Genomic DNA, 25,934 nt, shown 5'->3' on the forward strand with positions numbered 1-25,934 from the left:
TATATCTGGTATATTTTTTTGTACTTTGTATTTTGCACTACTAACTTTTTTACTGCCTTTTTACTAACATGTTTTTGCACTACGGAACTGTGATGCTGGAAACTTGAATTTCCCTCGGGATCAATAAAGTTACTATCTATCTATCTTTCTATCTATCTATCTATCTATCTATCTATCTATCTATCTATCTATCTATCTATCTACCTATCTATTTTTCATCCATGCATCCAAATGGAGGAAAATTAAACCCCTATTTTCCGTTTTCAAAAGGGACCTTGTGGACAATCATCTCAGTGCTTTAAGACTAATGAAAGGACAACATGCAAAGTGTCTCCTCAGAGCTTATGAATAACTGAAGATATATGATGATGAACCCTAGAGCTACTATGGAAGAGTGCAGTCTTATTATTTATTTATTTATTTATTTATTTATTTATTTATTTATTTATTTATTTATTTATTTATTTATTTATTTGTTTTTTGTTTTTTTTGTTCCTTTAATTATTTTCTACCCTCTTTTGTTTTTGTTATTATATTATTTTTTATAATTTAAGTTATCTTTCCTATCCTATATATGATGATGACCCCTAGAGCTACTATGGAAGAGTGCAGTCTTATTATTATTTATTTATTTATGCATTTCTTTTTTTGTTCCTTGAATTATTTTCTACCCTCTTTTATTATTGTTATTATAGAATTTTTTTATAATTTAAGTTATCTTTCCTATCCAATTGTGCCTTTTATGTTAGAAGTATTGAGTTTAGATTACAATGCCTTAATGTTTGTAAATGAATTATCTTCAATAAAAAATATAATAATAATTGTTTGTTTTGTTATGTGTGTTTTTTTTGGTTTGTTTTGTTTTTTTTAACTATTTTTTCTTTTTATTATTATTATTATTATTATTTATTTTCTTAATTTTATTTAAATTTTGAATGTTGAAGTTGTTTTCTCTAGTGTACTTAATGAGTTTGTCTATAAGCTCATATACTTAAAATTGGTTTATAAACTATTGTAATACGAACTGTAAATTGCATATATGAAAACAACCTTGAAAAAAGGGAAAAAATAAAGTATGTATCAAAAAAAAATTGCACCACTGAAGATACAGTTAATTTTTCAGAATACATCCTAAAATTGCTTAAAGTTTAGATGAAGACATTTTTACATAACTGCTAATAAATTTACACAAGGTATTGTATACAGTATGTAACTGAACATATATGATGATGACCCCTAGAGCTACTACGGAAGAGTGCAGTCGTATTATTATTTATTTATGCATTTATGCATTTATTTATGCATTTATTTTTGTTCCTTGAATTATTTTCTACCCCCTTTTATTTTTATTATATTATTTTTCTATAATTGAAGTTATCTTTCTTATCCAATTGTGCCTTGTATGTTAGAAGTATTGAGTTTAGAATACAATGCCTTAATGTTTGTAAATTAATTATCTTCAATAAAAAAAAAAAATTAAAAAAAAAAAATGCTTAAAATTTAGATGAAGTCATTTTACACAACTACTAAAAATTGTACACACGGTATTGTATACAGTATGTATATATAGTATGTATATACAGTACACATGGGTGTATTACAGTACAGCACATCCATGCTGGAGAAGCTCTCTTGTCGCTGTCGCTCCTTGATGACGTTCTTCCGGTTCCACCGTAACAACACGTGTGCGGGTGTGCAGTGTCGCGCTGAAGGGAATAACAGCAGCTAAACTTCAGCTTTCAGACACCGTCGTGTGGTCTGTTCATTTTTTTGTTTGGGGAAGGCTTTTGCCGACTAAACAGCCAAGATGGTGAAGCCTCTATTCAAGGGGAAAAGCTCGATAAACCCCTCCACCTCCAGCAGCAACCCTGGTGAGATAAACCTCCATCCTCCATGCACCGTGTTTGTTTACAGCTAATGCGAACTGTTGCTAGACTGCTGATTGTACACTCTGGAAAAGACATCTATGGATCATTTACCTCTGTTAGATTAAACTAGTCACTGAAATGAAGTGTGTAATGTGTCAAAATGAACCGCATAACACGTGTTAAATGAACTAAAACTCAACTGTATCTACTGCTATAACACATTAGCTTTAGGCCTTTTAAATGTGACACTGACACAACTCTAAAGGAAGGGGCTTGTGTCAAGTGGAAGTGTTTAATAGATATAGATAGATGGATAGTAACTGTATTGATCCAGAGGGAAATTCAAGTTTCCAGCATCACAGTTCCATAGTGCAAAAACATGTTAGTAAAAAAGTTAGTAGTGCAAAGTACAAAAAAAATATCCCAGATATAAAAATACAAGGAGATGAAGAAAACTGTTAAAAGTGAATATAGTGCAGGGTAACAGCTGTGATACAGGACTATTAAAAAAAAGTGAATATAGTGCAGAAGAGACTGTTAGAAATGAGTATAGTGCATTATTATCTGTCCTGCAGACCTGTCCTTAAAGTCTGGAAACACAGCTATTATTAATTGGCCATAAGATGTCTTACTGAAGCAGCTCTGATGTTCTTTGATAAGCAAATGGATTGTTATAGTAACTGTACATGTGTATTTTCACAGATCGAGCCAAGGGTGCTGGAGGGAACAACATGAGGGACAGAACCACCATCAAGCGTCTGAATATGTACAGACAGAAGCTGAGATGGTAATTGATGATACATATTTAAATTATTCTTATGAGCAGCTGATTGGCTGATAAAAAATAAAAACATTAAGTGTTATATTCACACTGACATTGATCTTCTGTTCCTAGTAATGACCGTGGGAAAGTCATCAGACCTCTACAGTACCAGTCCACGGTGGCTCCAGGGACTCAAGCCAGAGTGGAACCCAACATCAAATGGTTTAGTAAGTGCCCTTCCTTACCTTTTGTATATGTTGAGTACGTTATGTAAGGGATCATGTACAGTGAGCCTGTCAAAATGAACCCCGACAGGGTGATGCAGGTCTCATGCAGAAGTTGTGCATGCGTACGTCTAAAACTGTGGGTCTGCTGGGCTGGGGCCGTGCTCTCCGGCTCTGCAGGTTGCTAAATCTCAAAATACTTACTACTTCGGGGATTATAGATTAAAGTGTTTGGTAAGGAAGACAATACATGGATTTTTCCTGCATAAAGAATTTCAAAGTGTCTGGGTTATTAACAAGGTGACACCTTTTTTTAAAACCTGACCATGTTGGCAATATTAAAATCTATTTCAAGAGAGTGTGTTAAATGCACCACTGCCAACTACCACTATTAGGTGACGTTAGTAAGATGATACAATATTCTTTATTTGGATCCCCATTTGCTTACACAGAACTAGTCTTCCTGGATTCCACACAAAAATATTAACAATAAAAAACTATTTAAAATCAAACTGTATCAATAAATCAAGAAATGACAGAGCAAGCCAAATGTAAGGATCAGAAAATAAATGAAAAGGTTCTACATATGAAACAATAAACAATAGATAATTAGCGCTGGCCGTTAAAGCTTAAAACGATGTTATCATTACTGCATCACTACAAAGAGTTCTGTAGACTTATCTGGTGATGGACATCGGCTGTCACTTTTTAAAAAAATCAAGTTTGAAAAATGAGAACTAACACAAAATTAGTTTTCATTAATTCAAATGCAATCAATGCATGTAGCCTAATCATTAAATACATTTAGGGATTCACCAATATCGCATATCGGGCCGATACTGACTCAAATAGTTGGATCGGGTATCGGTAACAATGGGGCCGATCTACTCAATTCAGTTTTATGTTTATATACATTATATACTGTATATATATATCTATATATGTTTACGTTTTGACCAATTTGTTGCTGCATTAAAAAACGTTTTCTACTCGACTTGTAATTCCTGTTAATTTTGAAGATTTTTTTACCAAGTTGCTGGTATACGATTTATTATTTTAATAATAAATAACAATTCACTAAATCTATATCTATGTATTTATTTGTTACATTTTGTTTTACAAACATAAGAAAGTAATGTTTAAGTCAAGTATGATGTTGCTATATTAGCATATCCTAATGATGTTATGTAACGTTATCGAGATATGAAATGGCCTGGATTGTGATGGTATATTTTGGCCATATCGCCCAGCCCCAGTGTGATGGAAAATTGGGAAATTAATAAGAACAGTGGTTATAAATGTGATTAAAAAAAAATGGGAAATCTGAACTCAACTGTTCACACTTTACATCTCGATATTGTGTATTTCAGCAAATACGCGTGTGATCAAGCAGTCGTCCCTCCAGAAGTTCCAAGAAGAGATGGGAGCCGTACAGAAGGATCCATATCGTGTTGTGATGAGACAAAGCAAACTCCCCATGTCCCTCTTGCATGACAGAGTCAAAGCCCATGTGAGTATAAAGGAGTGTTTTATCCTTTGCGGTCTGTATAATGGTTCTTGGGTCCCAGGAAGGCTCTCCAGAGTAGATTTGCGTTGTTTGTGTGAATTAACACCTTTTCTAATTTTTATTATGCGTATTCTGGCATATAAAGCTATTGACGTTTTTACCTGGCTTCTATTATTCGGTGCAGTAGAGAATCATGTTGTCCTCGGTTGCTTGTTTCTTGGGTTTTTATGAGGTGAGATGAACACGAGGCCTCACTTTAATCCTCATTCAATTCTCACTCTGCCGCACCACGACCCAGAATGTATTGGCACTGTACTTGGCTTTAAATTTTCCACCCCATAAACAACACGGTTCTGAATAACATCCAGTTCTCCGTGTTGTTTTCCATCATATTGGGTCTGATAGTCTTTTTTTAGTTTTATCTGAGTTTGAAGCTGTTAAAGATACTGATTTATTTACTTTAAATTTTATCTAATTGACAATTGAAATGTAAAAGAGATTCACAAGTTGTCATAATAGCACCTGTTATATTGCAATCATCATCTTATCATTCATTACATTCACTTGTGTACGTTATGATCAATGTGACCAGCAGCGTCTCAGGTCGGTGTAGCGTTCATGCTCATGCAGAGCATTATTTTTCCACTCTTATGGTACGTGTCCACAGCCTCCGTCCTTTCCACGCTTCCCATTCATTGTCTATGTAAGCAGCCGTGCCATGCATTCTGATTTTAACTTCTAAATATCGAACGTGTTCGGGCGGCCCCGATGAATCTGTGAACAGTTCGGGAGGTTTAATACTGGATCTTTAAACCCCTCACTTTACAAGATAATCTGGGACCGGATTTCCCCTCTGATTGTCAGGAGGGGCGATTCTAGGATAAATCGACATAAAGATCATATTCTAAGAAGGCAGATGAGTTAAACCAGAGTTTGTGGTTTGGTAGGTGAAATGCTTTTTCAAAGAACCCAGTAGAAGATCTTGGCAGATAGTCAGACAACCTGAAGCCTTAAGCATCATTGTTTCTGACAACCCCCCAGCCCTCATGGCAGTGCTGCAATAGAGGCATGACTTGTGATTGAAATCATTGGAACAGTTAATCAGTCCTGGCACAGGCGTGGCTCTTTCACTGGCTTAGTTGTTGCATATTTGGTTGCTCTGTTTACTGTATGCATTTGTTCTATGATTCTGTCTGAAACCTTTTGGAACGACTGCATCACTTTGACTGTATCAAAAATCGCAAAAAAAAAAAAAAAACACTGACAGAAACCTTTCCTCTGTGATGCAGTCTATATATTCGTAAGGGCAGAGCTATTTAGCTTTTCAAGCATACCATGTTTTATTCTTTTGGATGTCGGCCTACTCTGGGCTGAATAGGCCATGTGCAGCTGTGTTATGTAGGTAAAAGTTCTGAATAAAAAAGTAAAAATCTGAATGAAAGATCTCTAGAAATCCCTTGTCCTCATCTTTGACCCACATAGACCTGTTTTTGTCTTTTTTAGAGGGGTGCAAGGGGGTCTTTATGACATGGTTGATGCCAGTTCCTTAAGTCGTCTAGTTTCATAGGATACCAATATCTCTAGCTTCAAGACTGAGCCCGCTACAGCCTCTCAAAGACCGCAATGTCTGTTGGGATCGCCGGCGATCCCGCTGGTCTCCGACAATTTGGACTGGTGCTCTCAGGTGGCTTACTGTTGATTAAATTAAACAGTCAGAGCTGTAAGTCTGATCCTTTTTCTTTGTTTCTACACATGCAGAACTCCAAGTGTCACATTCTAGACACAGAGGGTTTTGAGACCACATTTGGACCCAAGGCTCAGAGGAAGAGGCCCAGTCTCATGGTGGGGGACATGAAGGACCTCTTGGAACAGGCTGAGGCCTCGGGCGAGACCTACAATGCAGACAACGACAAAGACCTGGTGACCGAGGACACAGGGGTCCGGTAAGACCTTCAGAAGATATTATAATCAATCCACTCTAACTGACCAGACGCATGGTTGAAGAATTTTCATATTTACATGTAGTAATGCTTTTTTTATTCTCATTTTGCATCAGGATGGAGGTACGTGAGGAAATCTTCAAAAAGGGTCAGTCCAAGAGGATCTGGGGAGAACTTTACAAGGTATTATTTCCATCCTCCTTTCAGCACAGTGCTTTGTGTTAATGTAGAGTTGGTACTAGGGCTGGGACGACTCACCTATCTCCCGAATCCATACTATCACAATATTTGAGTACCGATTCGATATGTTTTGTGATTCGATATTACGATTTATTAAAATTTGTTAACTTTTTTACCCTAGACCATGGGAAAAACTTCTAGGGACTTTTACCTTGGAAAATCTCTAAATTGATATAGCAAAAATACTGAAAACCTACTGAACGGATATGGCGTCACGTTGCACAATAAAAGCAGTAACTTCCTCCTACGTCCGCATAGACTCAAATGAAGCAAATGTATTTATTCTGGCATTAAAAAATCAATATCAAAATCTTTTCTTTCTTTTTTTTAAACGCGATGTGTAGGTGAATTTTTTTTTCCCACCCCTAGTTGGTACACTGAAGTGTTGCGGGGTCATTCTGCATTCCTGACTGTTTTCTTTCAAAAGGTGATCGACTCATCAGATGTCATCATCCAAGTGCTGGACGCCCGTGATCCCATGGGAACGCGCTCCAAGAGCATAGAGTCATACATGAAGAAAGAGAAATCTTGGAAACATCTGATCTTTGTTCTAAACAAGTGTGACCTCATCCCCGCCTGGGTCACGGTAAGACATTTACAACATTGTTCATCTTTGGTTCCTGTTTCATTTAGGAGTGATTGTGTCTGTTTATTCATAATATTAAATTGTGTGACTGTCTCTTTGTCTCAATTTCGAAACCAGAAACGGTGGGTAGCTGTTTTATCCCAAGAGTGCCCGACTCTGGCTTTCCATGCCAGCCTCACCAACTCGTTTGGTAAGGGCTCCCTCATCCAGCTGCTCAGGCAGTTTGGCAAGGTAAGCACATGCTTTAAATTCAAAATATCTTTGATTTATCATGAGCAGGAAAAACATTTACTGCGTCAGTAACCATAACAGAAACCATAAACTTTTTGCCTTTTATATCCTTCAGCGTATTGTCCGGTTAGTGAAATCATTTTTATTTGCAACAGAACTATTTATTTCCTTTTTAATATAAGGTCTTGGATATTGAAATTGCACCCTCTCTGATTTATGAGTGTACTCTTTATTTATAGATTTACTTATGAAAACCAGTACTATCTATAATTCATGATGTTCGTGCTTGGGGTTCAGTTTAAATACCCAATCCAAAAGTATGCCATATAGTGTATGGAGGGAAATGGAATATTATTCATTATTTAGATTTTATTATAATCACAATTTAGCTCTTAATACTGTATAGAAATTGCAAGATAAGAGCAATCACAACTCCTCAGTAAAGAATATGTATATATCAAAGATGCTTTTTTATAGCTATCATTTTATATCTGTTGCTGTATGAGGCCATTGCGGGCAATGCTGAAACTCAATTTGCCTTGATTTGTCACATATATAATTCAATGGAGTAGTCAAAAGGCATTCCTTTAGATATTTTATCTAAGAATAGTTCCTTAATCAAATTTCCAAACCCTACTAAAAACTACATTATATTGCTGACCTGACATAAAATGACCTCTACCGCCAAGAGGTTTTGTCTGTATCACCCACCCTTAGACCTGAACATGCTATGTGACGGCTGTGGACTTAAAAGATCTGAAAGGGTTTGATATTCCAAGGGAATGTTCTTGTTAGATTTAATATTATGATTTAAAGAGACTGTTATGAGAAAGACACAGAAAAACTTGTATAATTTTTTTCCTTGTTGGACCATATTCGCACAAAAATTAGTGAGATAACGAGGTGAAACAAGTGTTCCAAAACGGCCTTCATAGTTCACCTCCTGGGACAATTACACAAGATGGCTATATCTCTTGTTTTAAAAGGCTTTGTGATTGTTTTATTTACATATCAAATCCTTTTTAAGATATCCTTTGGTAAACTAAATTGTAGTTCTGGAGTGATGACAAGTTCACTCATTGCTAATGGCAACAGAGACCCATCTGAAATTACCTCCATGAACCGAGGACAGACGGAGCTTGTTGTTTAGGAAACACAACAGTTTGACTTTTTTTTGTTTTGCCTCCCACAGCTCCACACAGACAAGAAGCAGATCAGTGTGGGTTTCATTGGCTACCCTAATGTGGGTAAGAGCTCAGTCATCAACACACTGCGGTCTAAGAAGGTCTGCAATGTGGCGCCCCTCGCCGGAGAAACAAAGGTACGCTTCGAGTGTCGTCTCAGCCGTGCAAACTAAATGTAAACCTGTGATATGCAACAGAGCAACACGACTGATGAAAAGTCTGTCTAGTAAGCACTGCAGTGGACATTCCTGTAAAAAGGACGACAGGAAACTAAAGTTTTTGATTCTTATTTAATGAAAATTATGAATCTGAATTCTGAAAGTTTAGGCTGTGTGTCAATATAGCGCATTTTTCTGAGTGCCAGCGTCTTTTTTCAATTGTTCTCAATGAGGAGAGAATGCATGTAGCCGCCTAGAGAAAATCACAGCGTCTCCTTTTAGAGCGCTCTGACTTTTTTTGTGCAGCCTCTCCGAGCACGTCTATTTAAAAATCTCTGAACTTTTCATTAAAGGCGATGGTGACGTCACTGTGGACGAAGCGCTCCCCAGTAGTACATAAACATTACTAATAAAATAAGGATAGGAGCAAAGAAGGGAATGATATTTTAGTGTGTAGCGTGAAAAGGAGAGCGGAGTTCAGATTCAGTGGGAAGGTGATGTGAGGTGAAAAGATGCATGTTACTCCTCTTAACTTGGTAATTGTTTATAGCTGCAACAACAGAAGTAGCTGGCTCCGAGTTCTTAACTATATAGCTGAAAATCTAAGGGGAGACTGGGCCAAGAGAAAGAGCAACAACCGTTTTTATCCTTAATTTCCTCTTTCTGGGGCCGCTTATCCTGTTTGGAAACGAAGAAGGGTCTGAAAACTCCAATGTCCACAGCAGGGTCAGCGGGAAAGAAGCACGCCCAGCCAATGAATCTGATGGGCGTGTGGCCAGCACTCCTTTATTTCACACCTCGTCTTTGATTCTCACTCAACGCTATGTGACAGCCAAACAAGCTCACGATCTGCAGCACTGCTGTAACCCTCAATTTTGTTAAAATGGATGTGTGTTTATGTGAAAAGTTACAATACAATCCCTGAACCAATTGTGGAGGGGAGATTGTTTGTAGCATAAGGAAAAAACAAAGGAAGTTTCAGTTATCAGTGTTCTTGCCCAGATTCAAAACGGTCTTTGTTTTGCTCTGGCAAAAGATCATTTTTTAAATATTTTGCTTCCCCACAGTTGACGTAGGTCTCGGCTATATGGAGAAAATCAAATATCCCAATATTTTTAACCAAATACCTCGATATCAATATTACGGCAATATTGTAGGGTTGACTGATGCTGCATTAAAAAAAAAGTTCAGAGAATTACATCACTTTAATAGGTGGCACTTATGCCATATTTCGATATCCAAAAACTAAAACGATATCTAGTCTCATATCACAATATTGATATAATATCGATATATTGCCCAGCCCTAAGTTGATGCATCTTTTTATATCATTAAGTACTAACAAAGTCAAGTTTATGAATGATTTGACCATATAGACCAGGGGTGCACACACTTTTTCAGCATGCGAGCTACTTATAAAATGACCAAGTCAAAATGATCTACCTACTATAAAAATGCAAAACATATATTTATTTATAAATATATTGAGTATTCTTTATATGTACAATATATGTTGGTGTACCTTGCATAACTGCATGAACCCATATTGTACAATATAACTCTGTACATTTTTTGTCATTACCTTACTCTGATGACTTGCACTGAATGGAATCAGCCAGGGATGCATAGTCCGGACAGTAGCTGCTGATAGCCAGCCTCAAGCACACTTCCAAATGATCATCAGTCAAGGTGGAACGGTATTTGGACTTAATAATCTTCATGTGGGAAAAGGCTGACTCGCATAAATAAGTGGAGCCGAATAATGCAGTCAAGGAGGTAGCACATTTCCTCATGTTGAGGTACTTTTCCTCTGTGAGTAAGTTCCAGAACTGTCCATGAGCCCTGGACTGAATGTCAGCTTGTAGTGTCAAAATATCATCCTCCACTCCAGATGAGTTCAGGTGAAACAGTGTTGCAATTTGTTGGCTGACGTCTATTTTTTTTTTTTTTTTTTTTTTTTTTTTTTTTAATGCCATGCGATCTACCCACACTACCTTTGCGATCGACCGGTAGATCGCGATCGACGTATTGGGCACCCCTGATATAGACAAACATTAATGTCCTCCCTTTTCTTAGGTGTGGCAGTACATCACTTTGATGAGGCGCATCTTCCTCATTGACTGTCCCGGTGTTGTCTACCCTTCAGATGACAGTGAATCTGATATTGTCCTGAAAGGAGTGGTAAGTCTCTTTTTTCTCTTGTGTACCAAGGTTTTGTGATACCTGCTACCACTCCAATACAATGGAGGTGAATTAAATTTCATTTGTGCTCCTCATAGCACTGGAAAACAGTAGACGCAATGTCCCAATAACTGTTAATGTGGCGTATTTGACAACTCTGTACCTGGAATGTGACCAAAGAATTGGAAGTGGATTCCTCTTGCTAATACCCGGCTGTTAAAAAAATGTCCTAATCAGCTCCGATTCTGATCCTCCAGATCCTTTTTCCAGATCCTGGGTTTAACATTTAGGCCACGCAGTCCCCATAACTGAAAGGTTGCACGTTCATATCTCAGACTGCACGCCTTTTTATTCCCCTTCCTCCCAAAGGTTCAAGTGGAGAAGATCAAGAACCCAGAGGAGCACATTGGGGCCGTACTGGAGCGGGCCAAGCCAGAATACATCCAGAAGACCTACCGCATCCCCACCTGGACCTCTGCTGAAGACTTCCTGGAGAAGCTTGCATTTCGTACTGGGAAACTAATGAAGGTCTGAATGGTCCTCTTTCATTTTCTTGCTTGTAGGACCTTAAAGCGGGGGTAGGCAGAATGTTTTTGGCAGCAAAAATTCCATAATAACCTTTTAGCATATTGTAATTCAAGTGTTCTGAGAGATAACTAGACTTCTGCACCTCCTCACGGCTCTGTTTTCAGGCTTTAACAAATCTATGCCTGTGACGGGAGATTTTGGCCAATCACTGGTCATTTCAGAGAGAGAGAGCGTTCCTATTGGCTATTCATTGAACGGGAGGCAGCTGTCAATCACTCACATCTCCGATCAAACGGTCAAACTAGGCAGCGCTGATCAAATATGAATCAATATTCTGTTACTGTAATTCCTATTTCTCACCTTAAATGTTTTCAGAAATATCTTGTCGTGTACTGTTTAGCTGTAAAATGAGAAAGTTTGCTCCAGTTGGTATTTCCTCAACTGATCTCAACATGGCTGCCGGGTCAACTGTCAGGATTAAAAAAAGTTATTTTTTATAAAATGGTCGCTATATCCTATTTGCTCCAATCTTGCCTACTGTGGCTCTAAAGGGTTACTTAAAACTGCCTTGCCTCAAGTTGTTATTCTATTTATTTATTTCATAAAAATGTAACAACAATCTAACAAGCAGAGAATATGGTTACCCAACAAAACGTAATCATTGTCAGTATGAGTAATAATTTCAGTTAAAGTAATCGTGGGTATTCTACGAATACTGCTTCACGTTAAAGGCAGGGTCGGTAATATTGAGAAACTAGCAAGAGTACACTAGATTTAAAAAAATGATCCAACAGAAAAATCGAGCCAAGTGTTGCTAACACTTTTCCAATGAAAGCACCGAGCAGCACTAACTCCAAAAGTCCCTAAATCTAGCAAGACAGTCGCCAATAATGCCAAAGAAAATTCCTAGTGTATACCTCTTACACCTGGCAATAAACACCATTCTGATTCTGACCAAGTCGGCAACACTGACAGCTCGTCTCAAAATTATCATTACGAACATAAACATTCGGGACGGGTTTATTACAGTCCTGCGATAGCTACAGATACCAGATACAAACACAAACTTTTTAAGTATTTTAATTGTTCATTTTATGAAGTGCAACAGTAAATCCATAAGTAATACATCTGGCCTATTTTTCGGCCTTCTGTTAAATAGCAATGTGTTTATGAACCATTAGTTTTAAATCCTAAACTTGAGCAATGTATTGTTGGTATTGTACAGGGCGGTGAGCCAGATATCTCCACCGTCTCCAAAATGGTGTTGAACGATTGGCAGAGAGGACGTATCCCCTTCTTTGTGAAACCCCCTGGAGCTGAGGGAGATCAAGAGGTAAGACTTTACTGAATTTTAAACCTGTGTGTTTTCAGTAAATTACTTTTTCTCTACACCAACCCGTGCTTTATGTTGACAACCTGTGTTTTGTTTCTGTCATTTTTCTAGGGCAAGCAGCTGTTGCCAGTTAAAGGACCCGCAGAGGTCGTGGAGAACGTGCAGGAGGAACAGCCAGACAATCCGGACGCCATCTCGGAGGAACATGAGCAACAGCAGAAGCAGCAGCAGAGACAGAAGGAGCAGGTCCAGAAGATTCTGTCTAACGTGCGACAGAACTTCGGCAAGATCAACGTGGCACCCGAGTTCAGCGAGCAAGACATGGTTCCTGTGGAGATGCCTGACCTGGGGCTGTCTGACTTATCTGGCTCCGATGGCGAGGAAGACGGTGAAGATGGTGAAGATGGTGAAGACGGTGAAGAAGGAGAAAAGGAGGGTGGGGAGGAAGACGTGTCCAATGTTGAGCCAGCCGATGGAGAGACCGAGGGCTCCGAGCCAGCAACCGCTCAGACTGGCAAAGCAAACAGCAGCAAGAGTTCACGCGAGGTGATTCGTGAATTGGATGACAAGATCTCTAAGTACAAGCATTTCCTGGACCGGGCCAAATCCAAACGCTTCTCTGCAATCCGGTCCGTCTGCTCTCACACAAACCTCACTCACATGTTGTCTTTGTTTTGTGTATTGCCCAAATTTCTTTTATTCAGTAATGTAACATTTTAGGTGTTTCCATAACTTTTGCACGTCATGTTCTTTAATCTCTTGTTGTATAGACACTCTGAGACCTAATTTAATCAGTTCATTTCAACAGATCCCAACAGGAGTAAACCGCCTGCTTTGTTGGGTAGTGATTTACTTTTTTGCTTTTCTTCTTTGGACAGGATACCTAAGGCTCTTTCTGACAAAGCGTTCACGGACATCAAGACTAAACAAGCGGCAGCAGCAAAGCAAGCGCAGCAGAAAGGTAGTCAATCACCGTGTTTTGTCATGACTTTGTATGGTGCTGAATGTAGAACTTTTTTGGAAGATGGATCAGATTTGGTGAGGGTCCAAAAAAACTTTCACAGTTCCTCAGAACAAAATAAAAAGCACACAAGCGTGCCATCATACTGGTATGATGATGTATTTTCCCCCAACACAGAAACACATAAATACTGATTTATTCGGTATTTGCCTGTAGTCATGCAAACTGGGTAGGTCAGGCCGACCTTGAGATCCAGTCAGGCCGACCTTGAGATCCAGCCAGGCACTGACATCAGCGTTGTCAATCTTTCTTTGAATTCAGATGCAACCCAGAGGAGCAAGAAGAGGAAAGCTGAGGAGGACGAGGAGTCCGCCCCAGCCCACAGACTGACGTCTAAACAGGTATGCAGTGTTTGTTCTCTCTGACGTCAAACAGATCTCTCTTGGTCGAATGTCTATTCCTCTGACGAATAAGGAATGTTGGGTCTGTATATAATATAATACGTATATATATAAACATACTGTAAAATTGAATTGAATAGATCGGCCCCATTCTCACCGATATCCGGCATGTGAACGGCCCCTTACTGAAAAGCTCATTTTTTCTCTGTTCTCTTTATTTATCTCTACAGAGAAGAGCGATGGACCGCGCAACGAGGGTGAAGAAAGTTGGCGTGCGCTATTACGAAACACACAATGTGAAGAACAAGAACAAGAACAGGAAGGCCCCAGCAGCAGCCACAGAGGGCAAAAAGGCCAAAAGACCAAAGCACTAGACCGGACTCGTAAAACACAACATTTGTAATAAATCTTTATTTAAACTAGCCAAAAAGGCCACGTTTTTATCGAAAGTGTAGAGCTAATAGAAGGTGGAGTGCTGACTAAGTGTTAAATGGTCTTTATCAAGTGGCCACTTGATGCCTTATCTTGACCTTGACTGTCCTTCTGGGGAAACGACTTGTTTGTATCTCAACTTTCTATTTCCCTTCAACCCAGAACTGTTTTTGAATGACACTTCATTCATCATTTACAGGTGTAATGCTCTTTTGATGTTCAAGAGAAATGTACAGTTTACTGATTGAACTGTACTTGTCATAACATGCTGTAATAAAATATGTGCTAATTACACTCAGTTAAGTTTACTTTAATTGATATCATTTAGACATTTAGTTAACATCCTGTACTGGGAAATGGAAACTCAGTTCTTGTTCTTAGTTTGGCGAAGTTACTTCTTTGGTGTAATGATCCCTTCCAGTTGGGTCTGAATAGGAAGACAAATATTGAAATATTAAGACAAGGCAACACAGCTACTATTGGTGCTAAATCTAAAAGAAGATTTGTTTCTTTGGTGTGTAATTATCATTATAACATCACCTTGAGCTGCTGGTTGGTTCTCTTCAGGAACTGGATCTCTTCAGTGTGCTTCTTTTCCTCCATCTGTCGCCTTTCAGTTTCTCTCTTTTCAATTGCATCGCATTTAGCTATCTGCTCGTTCAGTTGCTTCCTCAGATCTTGTTTCTCATCCTCCAGGTCCGAAATCTAGGTATGTAATGAGACACACTTGTAAGTTTGTTCCAGGCGCAGGATCAATTATGTAGAGGACTTCCACCATTCTTATTTTACAAGAACTCTCAAAGTGAAATGGTGCTCTCTGCTGGATACCTTGCTGAAAAACAGTTCATAACTGTGTTCCTGTTGCTTTGGATGAGTGAAATGAAGTGTGGCAAAAATTCAGATATTTGGGTCCCCGTGCCCTGTATGCCATCGGTTGGCGTAAGTCAAAACAAATAACTAATTGTCCTTACTGTTTTCTCCATGTCAGCTTTGCCCTGCTCAGCCTGCAGTGCTTTCCTCATCCCAAATGCCACGCTGCTTTCGTACAGCGTCTGGTACGCAGCAATGGTCATCTGAATCTCATCTCTGACCCTCAACAGCAGCAGACCCCTCTCAGCACAGTTGATGGTCACCTGTCTGATCAGCTCATCTTAAAGAAATATAAAAATTAGGAGGATCAGACAATTAAGTTTAAGTTGATGTGAGTGAAAATGTGCCTTTATTGGAATATAGGTGGTTCCATCTAGGGCTGCAACTAACGATTATTTTCATTGTCGATTGTTCTGTAGATTTTTTTTACTCGATTAGTTGTTTGTAGGGATGCACAGAGCCGACTTTTTTAGTCCTGATACTGATGGCGATATTTGGCCTTTGGGTATCAGCTGATACAGAGTTCCAATCTGATTGCAGTGTTTAATTAATAAACTGTATTTGTCACTGTGTGGAAGTGACTGAGATCATTATTTTATATGTACGGTAACATCAGACCTGACTTAAAAACAAAACGTAACAAATAAATACATAGTGTGATGGACCTCAGTGACCACCAGCATCTCAGCCTCCTCCTTACCAAAGCACTGGGAATAGAGTTCCCTGCGGACAGGGCAGATCCCTGTCTCTCTAGCCTGCCTTTGCTGCAGCTTTATGTCCTGCTGTTCCTCCAGGCGAATAACATCTGCTCTTGTACAAGGTGTACTGGACACTTGCTGCACCCACAGTTGGTTCCCCTCCAACCATTCCCTGCAATAGCAGAAGTTGAGATAAATGAGAGACAGTATTGTTTGAACTTGCTGAACAATATATTGTCAAGTCAATTTTATTCGTATAGCCCAAAATCACAAATTCACCACAGGGAGCTTTACAATCTGTACAGAATACGACACCCTCTGTGCTTTACAGTGCGACCCCATATTGTTGATGGAAAGAGCTATACCTGGGTGGAAGGATGGCATTCAGGATCTCCTCATTTTCCTGCTTGGGGCCATCAGTAGAGGCTGATATTGGTTTAGGAGGTGGTGGAACAGGGCCAGAGGTGGCAGGCAGCTGAGGGCTCACTCTCAAAGGCCGCCCCTGTAGTGAAAAGGATTTTATGTTACACACTGTATACTGCATGTACTTTTTTTTTTTTTTTTTTTTTTTTTTAAAATAGCTGATTTTACGTACTGCCTTGTAACTCAATCATACATTAACAGACCGGTTTCACACCCAAGCTGTGCCATCATGTAGAAGAAAGGACATTAGGCTATAATAACAGCAGTAGTTCAGTCTTGCAGATGTTGTCATGCTGATGTTGCCACACAGACAAAGAATGTAGCTGCTGCAATGTCAATGCTTGCGCCATCTCTAGGCAGTGAGCGCTACAGTCAAGCAGAGTTTACAGACTTCTATTGGCTTTTAGATCAAATAGAATAATCAAATATGAATACAATTTTTAACGCCACTAATTTCTTTAATGCGTTAACACAACTTGCCATTTTGAGGTTGTAGCAGGCTCAGTTTTAAAGCTAAAGCGAAGATACTGTCATTATATGACACTAGAAAACCCATTGGTACCAACCATGTCATACTAGCTTGTCGCAAAGGAAGTTAAATAACACTCCCAATTTACGCTAAATTTTGGTGAGGAAAAACTGGCATGGCCATTTTCAAAGGGGTCCTTTGACCTCTGACAACAAGATACTGTATGTGAATGAAAATGGGTTCTATGGGTACCCACGAGTCTCCCCTTTACAGACATGCCCACTTTATGAGTATCACATGCAGTTTTGGGCAAGTCATAGTCAAGTCAGCACACTGACACACTGATAGCTGTTGTTGCCTGTTGGGCTGCAGTTTGACATGTTATGATTTGAGCATATTTTTTATACTAAATGCAGTACCTGTGAGGGTTTCTGGACAATATTTGTCATTGTTTAGTGTTGTTAATTGATTTCCAATAATAAATATATACATACATCTGCATAAAGCAAGCATATTTGCCCACTCCCATGTTGATAAGAGTATTAAATACTTTACAAATCTCCCTTTAAGGTACATTTTGAACAGATAAAAAAATGTGTGAGTAATCTGTAATTAAGCGTGATTAACTATGGACAATCATGCAATTAATCGCAGTTAAATATTTTAATCGATTTACAGCCTTAAAATTAATACATCTAATTTAATAAACATGACTCAGGTTTAACATTAAGCTTTTTCAGGCACTTGTCATTCAGACAAGTGAGCCCCAGTGTTACCAGCGTCACAGCACAAGAGCCAATAAGCTGTTCTTTCTTTTCATAGTTGTAACAAGGATTTAAAATTAAGTTTTTTTCCTCACGTGCCACTGTGACAGGTCACTGAACATTTCTACTAGCCACACAATTGTTTTGTCTGCCACTTCTGAAATATATGTAGAACGCTTTAGAATTGTAAACACTAGGACTGTGTATTGGCAAGAGTCTGGCGATAACATACGTATCATGATACAAGGTTACGATTCAAAATATTGCGATATATTGCGGTACTGTAAGAAAGACAATATATCGGGATTTTAAAAAAAATCTAATTTCAGGAAAACTGTCATAGTATAAAAAACACACTGCCATGTGTATAAAATCTGAGCAAAAAAAAGTTAACTTTTTTAAGCAATCAGAATTGTAGGATCTTCATTTGCATTTATCACAGACGGCAGATATCTTTGCAAATAAAAATAAAGTATTGACTGAGTTAATCTTTGCGTGTAAACTATTAATTAGAATTCAATACAGAGCTTTTGGAGAATTTATAGATACAGTATCACAAAACATAATATTGCAATACTCAATATTTTCGTCCACCCCTTTTAAACACTGAGTCAGAGGTAACAGACAGTAGAAATATGGATCATGTAACCTTAATCCATGACTATTTTTAATTTAGGAATTGCCACAGCCAACATTTACCTGTTATTTGTTATTTGTTATGTGGCAGGTGCTAATTTCATTCCCTGGTTGTAACACATCAGGATATCTGACTACAACTAATTGCAAATAGTTTGTAAATAATATATTCTATTCTGTATTTCTCCCCCCTGCCTGCCACCACTTCAATCCCTAATCAAACGTTACTTTAGTATAGTAACTTTAACGTTAAACTATAAACTCTGGTGGCGTTTGTTACCTGGCAAAACTCACCTTTGGTGATTTCCTGTCTGTGCTTTTGGTGATCAAAACTGGATTGTCGTATCTCAGGAGCGACTCTGCGGGTGGAATCATTTTGTGTTCACTATGATAGATAATAATAAAGCTATACACACTTAAATCCAGAAGCTTCTTGTTGTTGTGCTTCAGTTTACAGGAATGTATCTGTGTTGTTGCTGACAAAAGGTTTGGACTTCGTTGTCATGGCAACAGCGTCCCGGTGTTCCATTTTAGTTTTGTCCGACTTGAATCAGCAGTTTTTTTTCACACAAATGCACTGTTCATTTTTCATTCTTAAAATAAAATATATATATATAAAAAAATATATTAAAATATATTAAAATCAGCACAACAACAAAAAAGAAGACTGCTAAAGTGCTGCTGGGTTTTCCTTCCTCCTTGGTGTGTGAGTTTAATGTTATGTCCCGTTTTAAACCTTACAATGTGCCTTTTTATGTTTTAAAAAAATAAAATGTTGTTTTTCATCGTTTTAAACAATAGTACTGATACGCAGTCATACGGAACCAAAACAAAAAGCTGGTAGCGACCATATCATATCGACATAAACTCTCGGGAGCACCACCGGAAACGGAAGTGAGTCATTTCGAGCACAACAGACGGAAGTTTGTAACCACGACGGTTTTCTGTGAGTTTGCTTTTGTGTTTTATAAATGCTTTAATGCGAACAGCGATGTGTGTTTAGTCACAGAACGGTTGGATTATACTCTACTATATATATATATATTTAGAATGACCAAAGAGAAGCGACACAAGAGACGGGAGTCTCCGGAGCGGGAGGCCAAAGTGACGGTGAAGCAGGAGGAGCTGAGTCCTGTTAGGCCACAGACATCAGGCCGCTCCAGGTCCAGATCCAGCGGCACCGCGAGTCCACCGAGGAGGAGAACCAGCAAGTATGTCCCAGAAATACTCACAAAAACGTTTTTTTAGTGGTTTGTTTTTATCACTTTGACACACAACAAACGCCAGTAAGTCATTATTAGCTCAAACTAGCCTTTAACAAAACGCAGCTACAGCTCCAGCTCCATCTACACGACAATGTGTTGACACTTTGTCTGTTCATGTAGGTCACCTGTCAGATCCAGCGGCCCCTCAAGTCCACAGAGGAGAAGAACGAGCAGGTATGTTAGATACATACTCATCAAAAAGGTGTTTTTTAGTGGTTTGTTTTTATTACTTTGACAGACACAGGCGGCTGTGGCTCAGAGGGTAGAGCAGGTTGTCCACCAATCGGAAGGTCGGTGGTTCGATCCCCGGCTGCTGCGGGTCACATGTCGATGTGTCCTTGAGCAAGACACTTAACCCCAAATTGCTCCCGGAGGTGTGTGAATGAGTATTTAGATTAAATCCTGATGGGCAAAGTTGGCACCTTAGTAGCTTCTGCCATGAGTGTATGAATGTGTGTGTGAATGGGTGAATACTGACATGTAGTGTAAAGCGCTTTGAGTGGTCGGAAGACTAGAAAAGCGCTATATAAGTCCAAGTCCATTTACCATTTTACAACAAACGCCAGTAAGTCATTATTAGCTGGTTTTGCCCACTAGTCTTTAACAAATGCAGCTACAGCCCATACTATCTCCATCTACACGTCAATGTTTTGACAGTTTGTCCTCTTGAAAGTAATTTCTTTGTCTGTTTTTTTCTTCATGTAGGCAAGGCAAGTTTATTTATATAGCACATTTCATACACAAAGGCAATTCAAAGTGCTTTACATATATATATATAAAAGCAAGATAAAAGAGCACAAAGTGCATAAGATAACAATGAATATAAAAGTATAAGTTAAAAGGATAATAAAAACAATAAAAAATACATAATTTGATCAATTAAGAAAAGCGTCTGAGAACAGTTTGGTCTTGAATTTAGATTTGAAAGTGGCCACTGTTGGTGCATCTTTGATCTCATCTGGAAGCTTGTTTCACACTTGAGTATGTAGGTTACCTGCCAGGACGAGGCAAGTCAATTTTATTGATATAGCCCAATATCACAAGTTCGCCTCAGGGGGGTTTGCAATCTGTACAGGATATGACACCCTCTGGCCTTTACAGTGCGACCCCATATTTCTGATGGCAAGAGCTTTACCTGGGTGGAAGGATGGCGTTCAGGATATCCTCATTTCCCTGCTTGGAGCAATCAGTAGAGGCTGATTTTGGTTTAGGAGGTGGAGGAACAGGGCTGGAGTTGGCAGACAGAATGAGCAGGTATTTTCCGATAAATAGTCATTATATCACTTCGCTTTTGTTGCTTGTTTTTAGTGGTTTGTGTTTTTTTACTTTGACACACACAATAAACGCCAGTAAGTCATTATTAGCTAAAACTAGCCTTTAACAAACGCAGCTACAGCCCATATTAGCTCCATCTACACAAGATGTAATATGTTGACAGTTTGTCTTCTTGAAAGTAATTTAAGGGCCTCTTCTTATTCTGTTTTTTCATGTAGGTCACCTGCCAGATCCAGCGGCCCCTCAAGTCCACAGAAGAGAAGAACGAGCAGGTATGTTAGATAAATAGTCATCAAAAAGGTGTTTTTAGTGGGGGGGTTTTTTTCACTTTGACAGACACAACAAACGCCAGTAAGTCAGTATTAGCTGGTTTTGCCCGCTAGTCTTTTACAAACGCAGCTACAGCCCATATTGGCTTCATCTACACAGCAATATTTTTACAGTTTGTCTTCTTGGAAGTAATTTAAGGGGCCTCTTCTTTTTTTTGTTTTTTCATGTAGGTCACCTGCCAGATCCAGCGGCAACTCAAGTCCACAGAGGAGAAGAACGAGCAGGTAAATACTCATCATATCACTTCGCTTTTGTTGCTTGTTTTTCGTGGGGGTTTCTCTCTACGGAGTTTTTCAAATCACAGCTCAAGACAGGATGGCGTTCTGGATCTCCTCAATTTCCTGCTTAGGGCCATCAGTAGAGGCTGATTTTGGTTTAGGAGGTGGTGGAACAGAGCTAGAGGTGGCAGGCAGCTGAGGGCTCACTCTCAAAGGCTGCCCCTGTAGTGAAAAGGATTTTATATTACACATTGTATACTGCATGTACTTTTTTTTTTTTTTTTTTTACTAGCTGATACCTTTTCACATACTGCCTTGTAAATCAATCATACATTAACAGTCCGTCTTGTTCTTCTTGAAAGTAATTTAAGGGCCTCTTCTTTTTCTGTTTTTTTCATATAGGTCACCTGCCAGGACGACAAGGGACCGTTCACCAGCTAGAAGAGAGACATCATCTCCCGTCAGACGAGGCAGCAGATCACCCAGAAACAGAAGAAGTCGCACTCCGCCCCAACGTGGTGCTGCTGATGTCAAAATAAAGCGGGTGATTAGGTTCTAAATTATTAAAAAAAAAGATGCCATACAGCTTTAATAAAGACCGAAACGTGGCTATAGGAGTAATTCACTGATTGAGTGGCAGTTGTTATTATACCAGTGGAGGCCACCTCTTCCCAACAGCACACTGGTTCTGACAGGCCACTAGAGGCCACCACTAGATGCTGCCAAATCCTACACACTGTACCTTTAAACTTTATTATATTCATCATATACATACAGGTACATACATTAAATTTGACCTCTGCATTTAACCCATCCTAAGCATTAGGAGCAGTGGACTGCTTTAAATTGAATTGAATCACCAATCTTGCGGTTAAAGGATGACCACTCTACCCACTGAGCTACAGCCACCCCCCTGATCCACTGACGGATATCACTTCTCATTGGCATACACCCATTTGGACACTGGTATTACAAATTCTATTGGCATCTAATGCCAACCAGTGACGTGTTGTGCATTTAAAAACTTCTGGACTGGTACCATAACATGCCAATTCGCAACTTTATAAAAATAGAAAATATTAATGGTTTTGTCATTCAAACTTGGTCTGAGTGTGACCATGTACAGAGCTCTGATTGCCATGTACAGAGTATATATTTGGCAACAGTGGGCCAGACAGCTATCACAAAGGTATTAGCACATGACAACTGCCTATGAGAGGTAATGATCTACAAGTATAATAGTCTCATGACTACCAGTGTTATTTGGTGTATTTCCATGGAATGTTGTAGCTATTACTGTAACTACGGTAAAGCACTATTTATATGTGGCATATGTTAGAACAACAGAGTCATCAGTGTCATATGCCAGATACAACAGTGGCAAAATAATGGCCCTGTTTCCATCTTGTCAGTCCGACTGAATGTAATACAAGTTTTGCTGAGCTTTGTATATTGATAAGTTATTGTATTGCTAAGTATTATACAGTTAATCTTTATCTTTTGTGCTAAGCTGCTAAGCTTAATAAAGTATCTATCTAGTTATCTATCTATCTAGCTAGCCAGCTATCGATATAACTTCTGTAATGATAATGCCTGTAAAAAAAACTGTAACTGTGGAAGTTTGTCCTTGACTAATAATCTTCATTCTTTAACTGTCTTCTTTCCGAAAAATCTCACAGGAGCGGGAGGAGCATCGGGCTAGCGGCGATGAGCGGAGGAGAAGAAACGACCAGCCGGAGGAGAGGCGGAGCAGGTGGGAGTCGGACAGACCGCGGGAGAGAGAGCGCGGCAGAGACAGACACAGAGAGCGAGAAGCGCTCGGCTCTCAACAAGCTGAGAGACAACAGCACGACGAGCGGCGCAGAGAAAACCGCCAGCGGCGTGAAGAAAACCAAGAGCAAGATTTCGGACAGTCTGAGGGAGGGAGCGACGACCCAAATGAGCCGCCCGTTGAGAAAGAGAAGCCCAACTTTGGACTGTCGGGGGCGCTGACAGAAGATACGAACACATTCCGGGGCGTGGTGATCAAGTACAACGAGCCACCCGAGGCTCGCATCCCCAAGCGCCGATGGCGACTGTACCCTTTCAAGAATGATGAACCTCTTCCAGTCATGTACATTCACAGACAGAGTGCCTATTTGTTGGGGCGGCAGAGAAAAATCGCTGACATCCCCATTGACCACCCATCCTGCTCCAAGCAACATGCAGTGTTCCAGTACAGGTAAGAATAACAGTCATCAGCGAAGGTGTTTTACTTTGCTATGCTTCAGAAATCCTCAACTTCAATCTATGATTTAGACAAAACTCCATTCCATGTTGCATTACTCTCTACCTTTCTGTCTGTGTCTCTGTAGACTAATGCCGTTTACACGTGCAGACGGCACCAGTGGCCGCAGGGTACGGCCTTACATCATCGACCTGGGTTCCGGCAACGGCACCTACCTGAACAACCAGCGCATCGAGTCCCAGCGCTATTACGAGCTCAAAGAAAAAGACGTTATCAAGTTTGGCTTCAGCAGCCGCGAGTACGTCCTGCTGCACGAGTTCTCAGACACGAGCGAGGTGGACATGAAGGGCGAGGTGGAAGACGATGACGAGGGCCTCGACGAGTAAATAGGTCCCATAGGCTGTATTGCCCAAGTTCATTCAGGTTAGATGACATCACCATCACTGTTTGTCTGCAGGGAATGGAACAGGTAAATGTGGGACTTTGTTACAATAGTGGAACAAGGCTGGTTTGTATATTCTGTAATTACCGAACTGTTGCTTAAACCTGCCACAACCGTCTCTAAGAAGACTTCCTATTCTCAGGTTGATTGTGTAATGTCAATGTGATGCATGACTGATCTCACATCTGACAGTGCTCACAATACAAAGTGCTCGGTGCCAGATAAAGATGTCTCGCTAAAATACAATTTATATATTTTTGGATCACAGCAGCACTCAGTACAAAGTTAAGCAGAAGACTTAGTCTCTCGTCTATGTCCAGGCTGTATATGTCGATGTACGATACGTGGAATGTGAACTCTAGATTCATGTTTAATAAGCATCGCTTATTGTCAGAGTAAAACATTACAGATCTATAACTTGTAATGATATTGCCTTTTTTTGCTTTTGTAGTGCAGGGAAAAAAAGTAGTTGATGCTGTTGTGTGTTTCCTTGCACCAATGCTGTGTGTATTTACAGACTTCCCCTTTTTATTTTAGTTTGTTCTGAAGCCGACAGCAGTCATAGTAAATTTCCATTTATGTACTGTAAATAAAGACTGGGAAATTTGGAGTGGACTCGAGTTTTAATGTTAGACGCCTCATCAGAGCTGTGTACATTTTTGATTATTTTATTCTATTACAGATTATCAAACATTTAAATTAAGCAAGAAAGAGAAAAGGTCTGGAGTGCTCGGAAGTTCAAACAAGTGTAATGACGGTGCTCTTTGATAGGGAACACAAGGGTTCACAAAAGAAGGAGGGTCCAAGGCACTCTTCTAGCTTAAAGTTTAAAACCCATGCTTACCGGCAGACTGTTTGTGCCAATGTTGTGCCAATACGCATGGGTACGTAACTCATCTTAACATGAGCCAACACTGTCTGTCTTTAGTATTTCACAATGAAATAGCTGTCTGATTAAAGGCTTTTTAACTTTTTGCTAGAAGATTGTCTTGAACTTTCCTCCTTTTGTGATTTAAATTAAGGATTTGTGCATTGAAAGTAAATATTTACCGGGCACATGCATTTATAAATCTCATTTTCTGCACATCTGCTTATTGTTTATTTGGTTTAGCTGGGTCGGGACTTGAAACTGGAAGCTTTCCTCCTGCTTCAAGGGACTATCATAAGAATTCGGCCTTAAATGTACATAATATGTCCCACAGGTTTAGATCCATATTGAGCTAAATTACTAGATGTTCACTCATTAAAAAATATTTAATTAATTAATTAAATAAATATTAATTAAATGTCTTATTTATCTTATTATTTTATTTAACCAGGAAGTCCCTTGAGCCCTGGCCAAGATAACAAGCCATTACAATGTTATAAAATGATAAAATAAAGCATGTCAAAAACAGAAACAATTGGACAATCCAAAGATGATGATATTTCTTAGGTGTTCAGAAAGTTTGCTCCTACTTTGGCTGTTCAGGGTGATATATGAGTTGTATTCCTGGATCAATAAGGTGATAATGTGAAACGGTAAGACTGGAATCGTTTGCTTAATAAGAAGGTTTTTCTTTGGAGTAAATCACACAATTCCTCATGGGCTATAGAACTTTTGAGGAAGCTGAATTACAATATACGTATGTTTAGTAATAATTTATCATGCAGCATGAACACAATTAGAAGAAAGTTACTTGCTAGAAGAGAAATGGTTGAAAGATATATTGTTTAAAACTAAAACTACGAACATATATTCAAATCAAGCACAATTATTGCACTGAAACTTATGTTCTAG

General features: G+C 39.1%; 3 protein-coding genes across 9 annotated transcripts; 2 read left to right on the forward strand and 1 right to left on the reverse strand.

Moving 5' to 3' along the window:
- Window positions 1-1,653: 1,653 nt before the first annotated feature.
- On the forward strand, window positions 1,654-14,835 carry gnl2 (G protein nucleolar 2). 2 transcript variants are annotated; one of them, XM_074653072.1, is made up of 16 exons: window positions 1,654-1,871; window positions 2,571-2,655; window positions 2,764-2,858; window positions 4,226-4,365; window positions 6,121-6,305; window positions 6,419-6,485; window positions 6,970-7,128; window positions 7,246-7,359; window positions 8,552-8,680; window positions 10,778-10,882; window positions 11,252-11,410; window positions 12,636-12,743; window positions 12,864-13,372; window positions 13,622-13,704; window positions 14,026-14,105; window positions 14,336-14,835. In XM_074653072.1, the coding sequence occupies exons 1-16, from the start codon at window positions 1,808-1,810 to the stop codon at window positions 14,477-14,479; spliced, it is 2,226 nt and encodes a 741-aa protein (XP_074509173.1). In that variant the 5' UTR covers window positions 1,654-1,807; the 3' UTR covers window positions 14,480-14,835. The 2 variants fall into 2 exon arrangements, with proteins under 2 accessions (XP_074509173.1, XP_074509172.1); XM_074653071.1 differs by having other exon boundaries at window positions 1,662-1,871; window positions 12,855-13,372.
- Window positions 14,684-18,839, reverse strand: dnali1 (dynein, axonemal, light intermediate chain 1). Its single transcript, XM_074653074.1, has 6 exons — window positions 18,692-18,839; window positions 16,471-16,607; window positions 16,108-16,277; window positions 15,509-15,687; window positions 15,078-15,242; window positions 14,684-14,964 (listed from the first exon to the last, which is right to left on the reverse strand). The coding sequence occupies exons 1-6, from the start codon at window positions 18,770-18,772 to the stop codon at window positions 14,929-14,931; spliced, it is 768 nt and encodes a 255-aa protein (XP_074509175.1). The 5' UTR covers window positions 18,773-18,839; the 3' UTR covers window positions 14,684-14,928.
- Window positions 18,840-19,207: 368 nt separating this feature from the next.
- On the forward strand, window positions 19,208-24,764 carry snip1 (Smad nuclear interacting protein). 6 transcript variants are annotated; one of them, XM_074653083.1, is made up of 8 exons: window positions 19,208-19,343; window positions 19,447-19,608; window positions 19,783-19,836; window positions 21,156-21,209; window positions 21,438-21,491; window positions 21,888-22,029; window positions 23,165-23,706; window positions 23,840-24,764. In XM_074653083.1, the coding sequence occupies exons 2-8, from the start codon at window positions 19,448-19,450 to the stop codon at window positions 24,096-24,098; spliced, it is 1,266 nt and encodes a 421-aa protein (XP_074509184.1). In that variant the 5' UTR covers window positions 19,208-19,343; window position 19,447; the 3' UTR covers window positions 24,099-24,764. The 6 variants fall into 6 exon arrangements, with proteins under 6 accessions (XP_074509184.1, XP_074509186.1, XP_074509183.1 ...); XM_074653085.1 differs by lacking the exon at window positions 21,156-21,209; XM_074653082.1 differs by having other exon boundaries at window positions 19,285-19,608.
- The last annotated feature ends 1,170 nt before the right edge of the window (window positions 24,765-25,934 follow it).

The sequence above is a fragment of the Sebastes fasciatus genome, chromosome 12 (genome assembly GCF_043250625.1).
Source record: "Sebastes fasciatus isolate fSebFas1 chromosome 12, fSebFas1.pri, whole genome shotgun sequence".
Taxonomy (NCBI): Eukaryota; Metazoa; Chordata; class Actinopteri; order Perciformes; family Sebastidae; genus Sebastes; species Sebastes fasciatus.

Bases quoted from the DNA above. Each gene is read 5' to 3' on its own strand.
- snip1 (XM_074653083.1), top strand. From the start codon at position 19,448: ATGACCAAAGAGAAGCGACACAAGAGACGGGAGTCTCCGGAGCGGGAG. The intron at 22,030-23,164 runs GTGATTAGGTTC...AAAATCTCACAG, and splicing joins CTGATGTCAAAATAAAGCGG to GAGCGGGAGGAGCATCGGGC. The intron at 23,707-23,839 runs GTAAGAATAACA...GTGTCTCTGTAG, and splicing joins CATGCAGTGTTCCAGTACAG to ACTAATGCCGTTTACACGTG.
- gnl2 (XM_074653071.1), top strand. From the start codon at position 1,808: ATGGTGAAGCCTCTATTCAAGGGGAAAAGCTCGATAAACCCCTCCACC. The intron at 4,366-6,120 runs GTGAGTATAAAG...CTACACATGCAG, and splicing joins ATGACAGAGTCAAAGCCCAT to AACTCCAAGTGTCACATTCT. The intron at 10,883-11,251 runs GTAAGTCTCTTT...TTCCTCCCAAAG, and splicing joins ATATTGTCCTGAAAGGAGTG to GTTCAAGTGGAGAAGATCAA.
- dnali1 (XM_074653074.1), bottom strand. From the start codon at position 18,772: ATGATTCCACCCGCAGAGTCGCTCCTGAGATACGACAATCCAGTTTTG. The intron at 16,278-16,470 runs GTATAGCTCTTT...CTGCTATTGCAG, and splicing joins AATGCCATCCTTCCACCCAG to GGAATGGTTGGAGGGGAACC. The intron at 14,965-15,077 runs GTGATGTTATAA...CTTCCTATTCAG, and splicing joins GAACCAACCAGCAGCTCAAG to ACCCAACTGGAAGGGATCAT.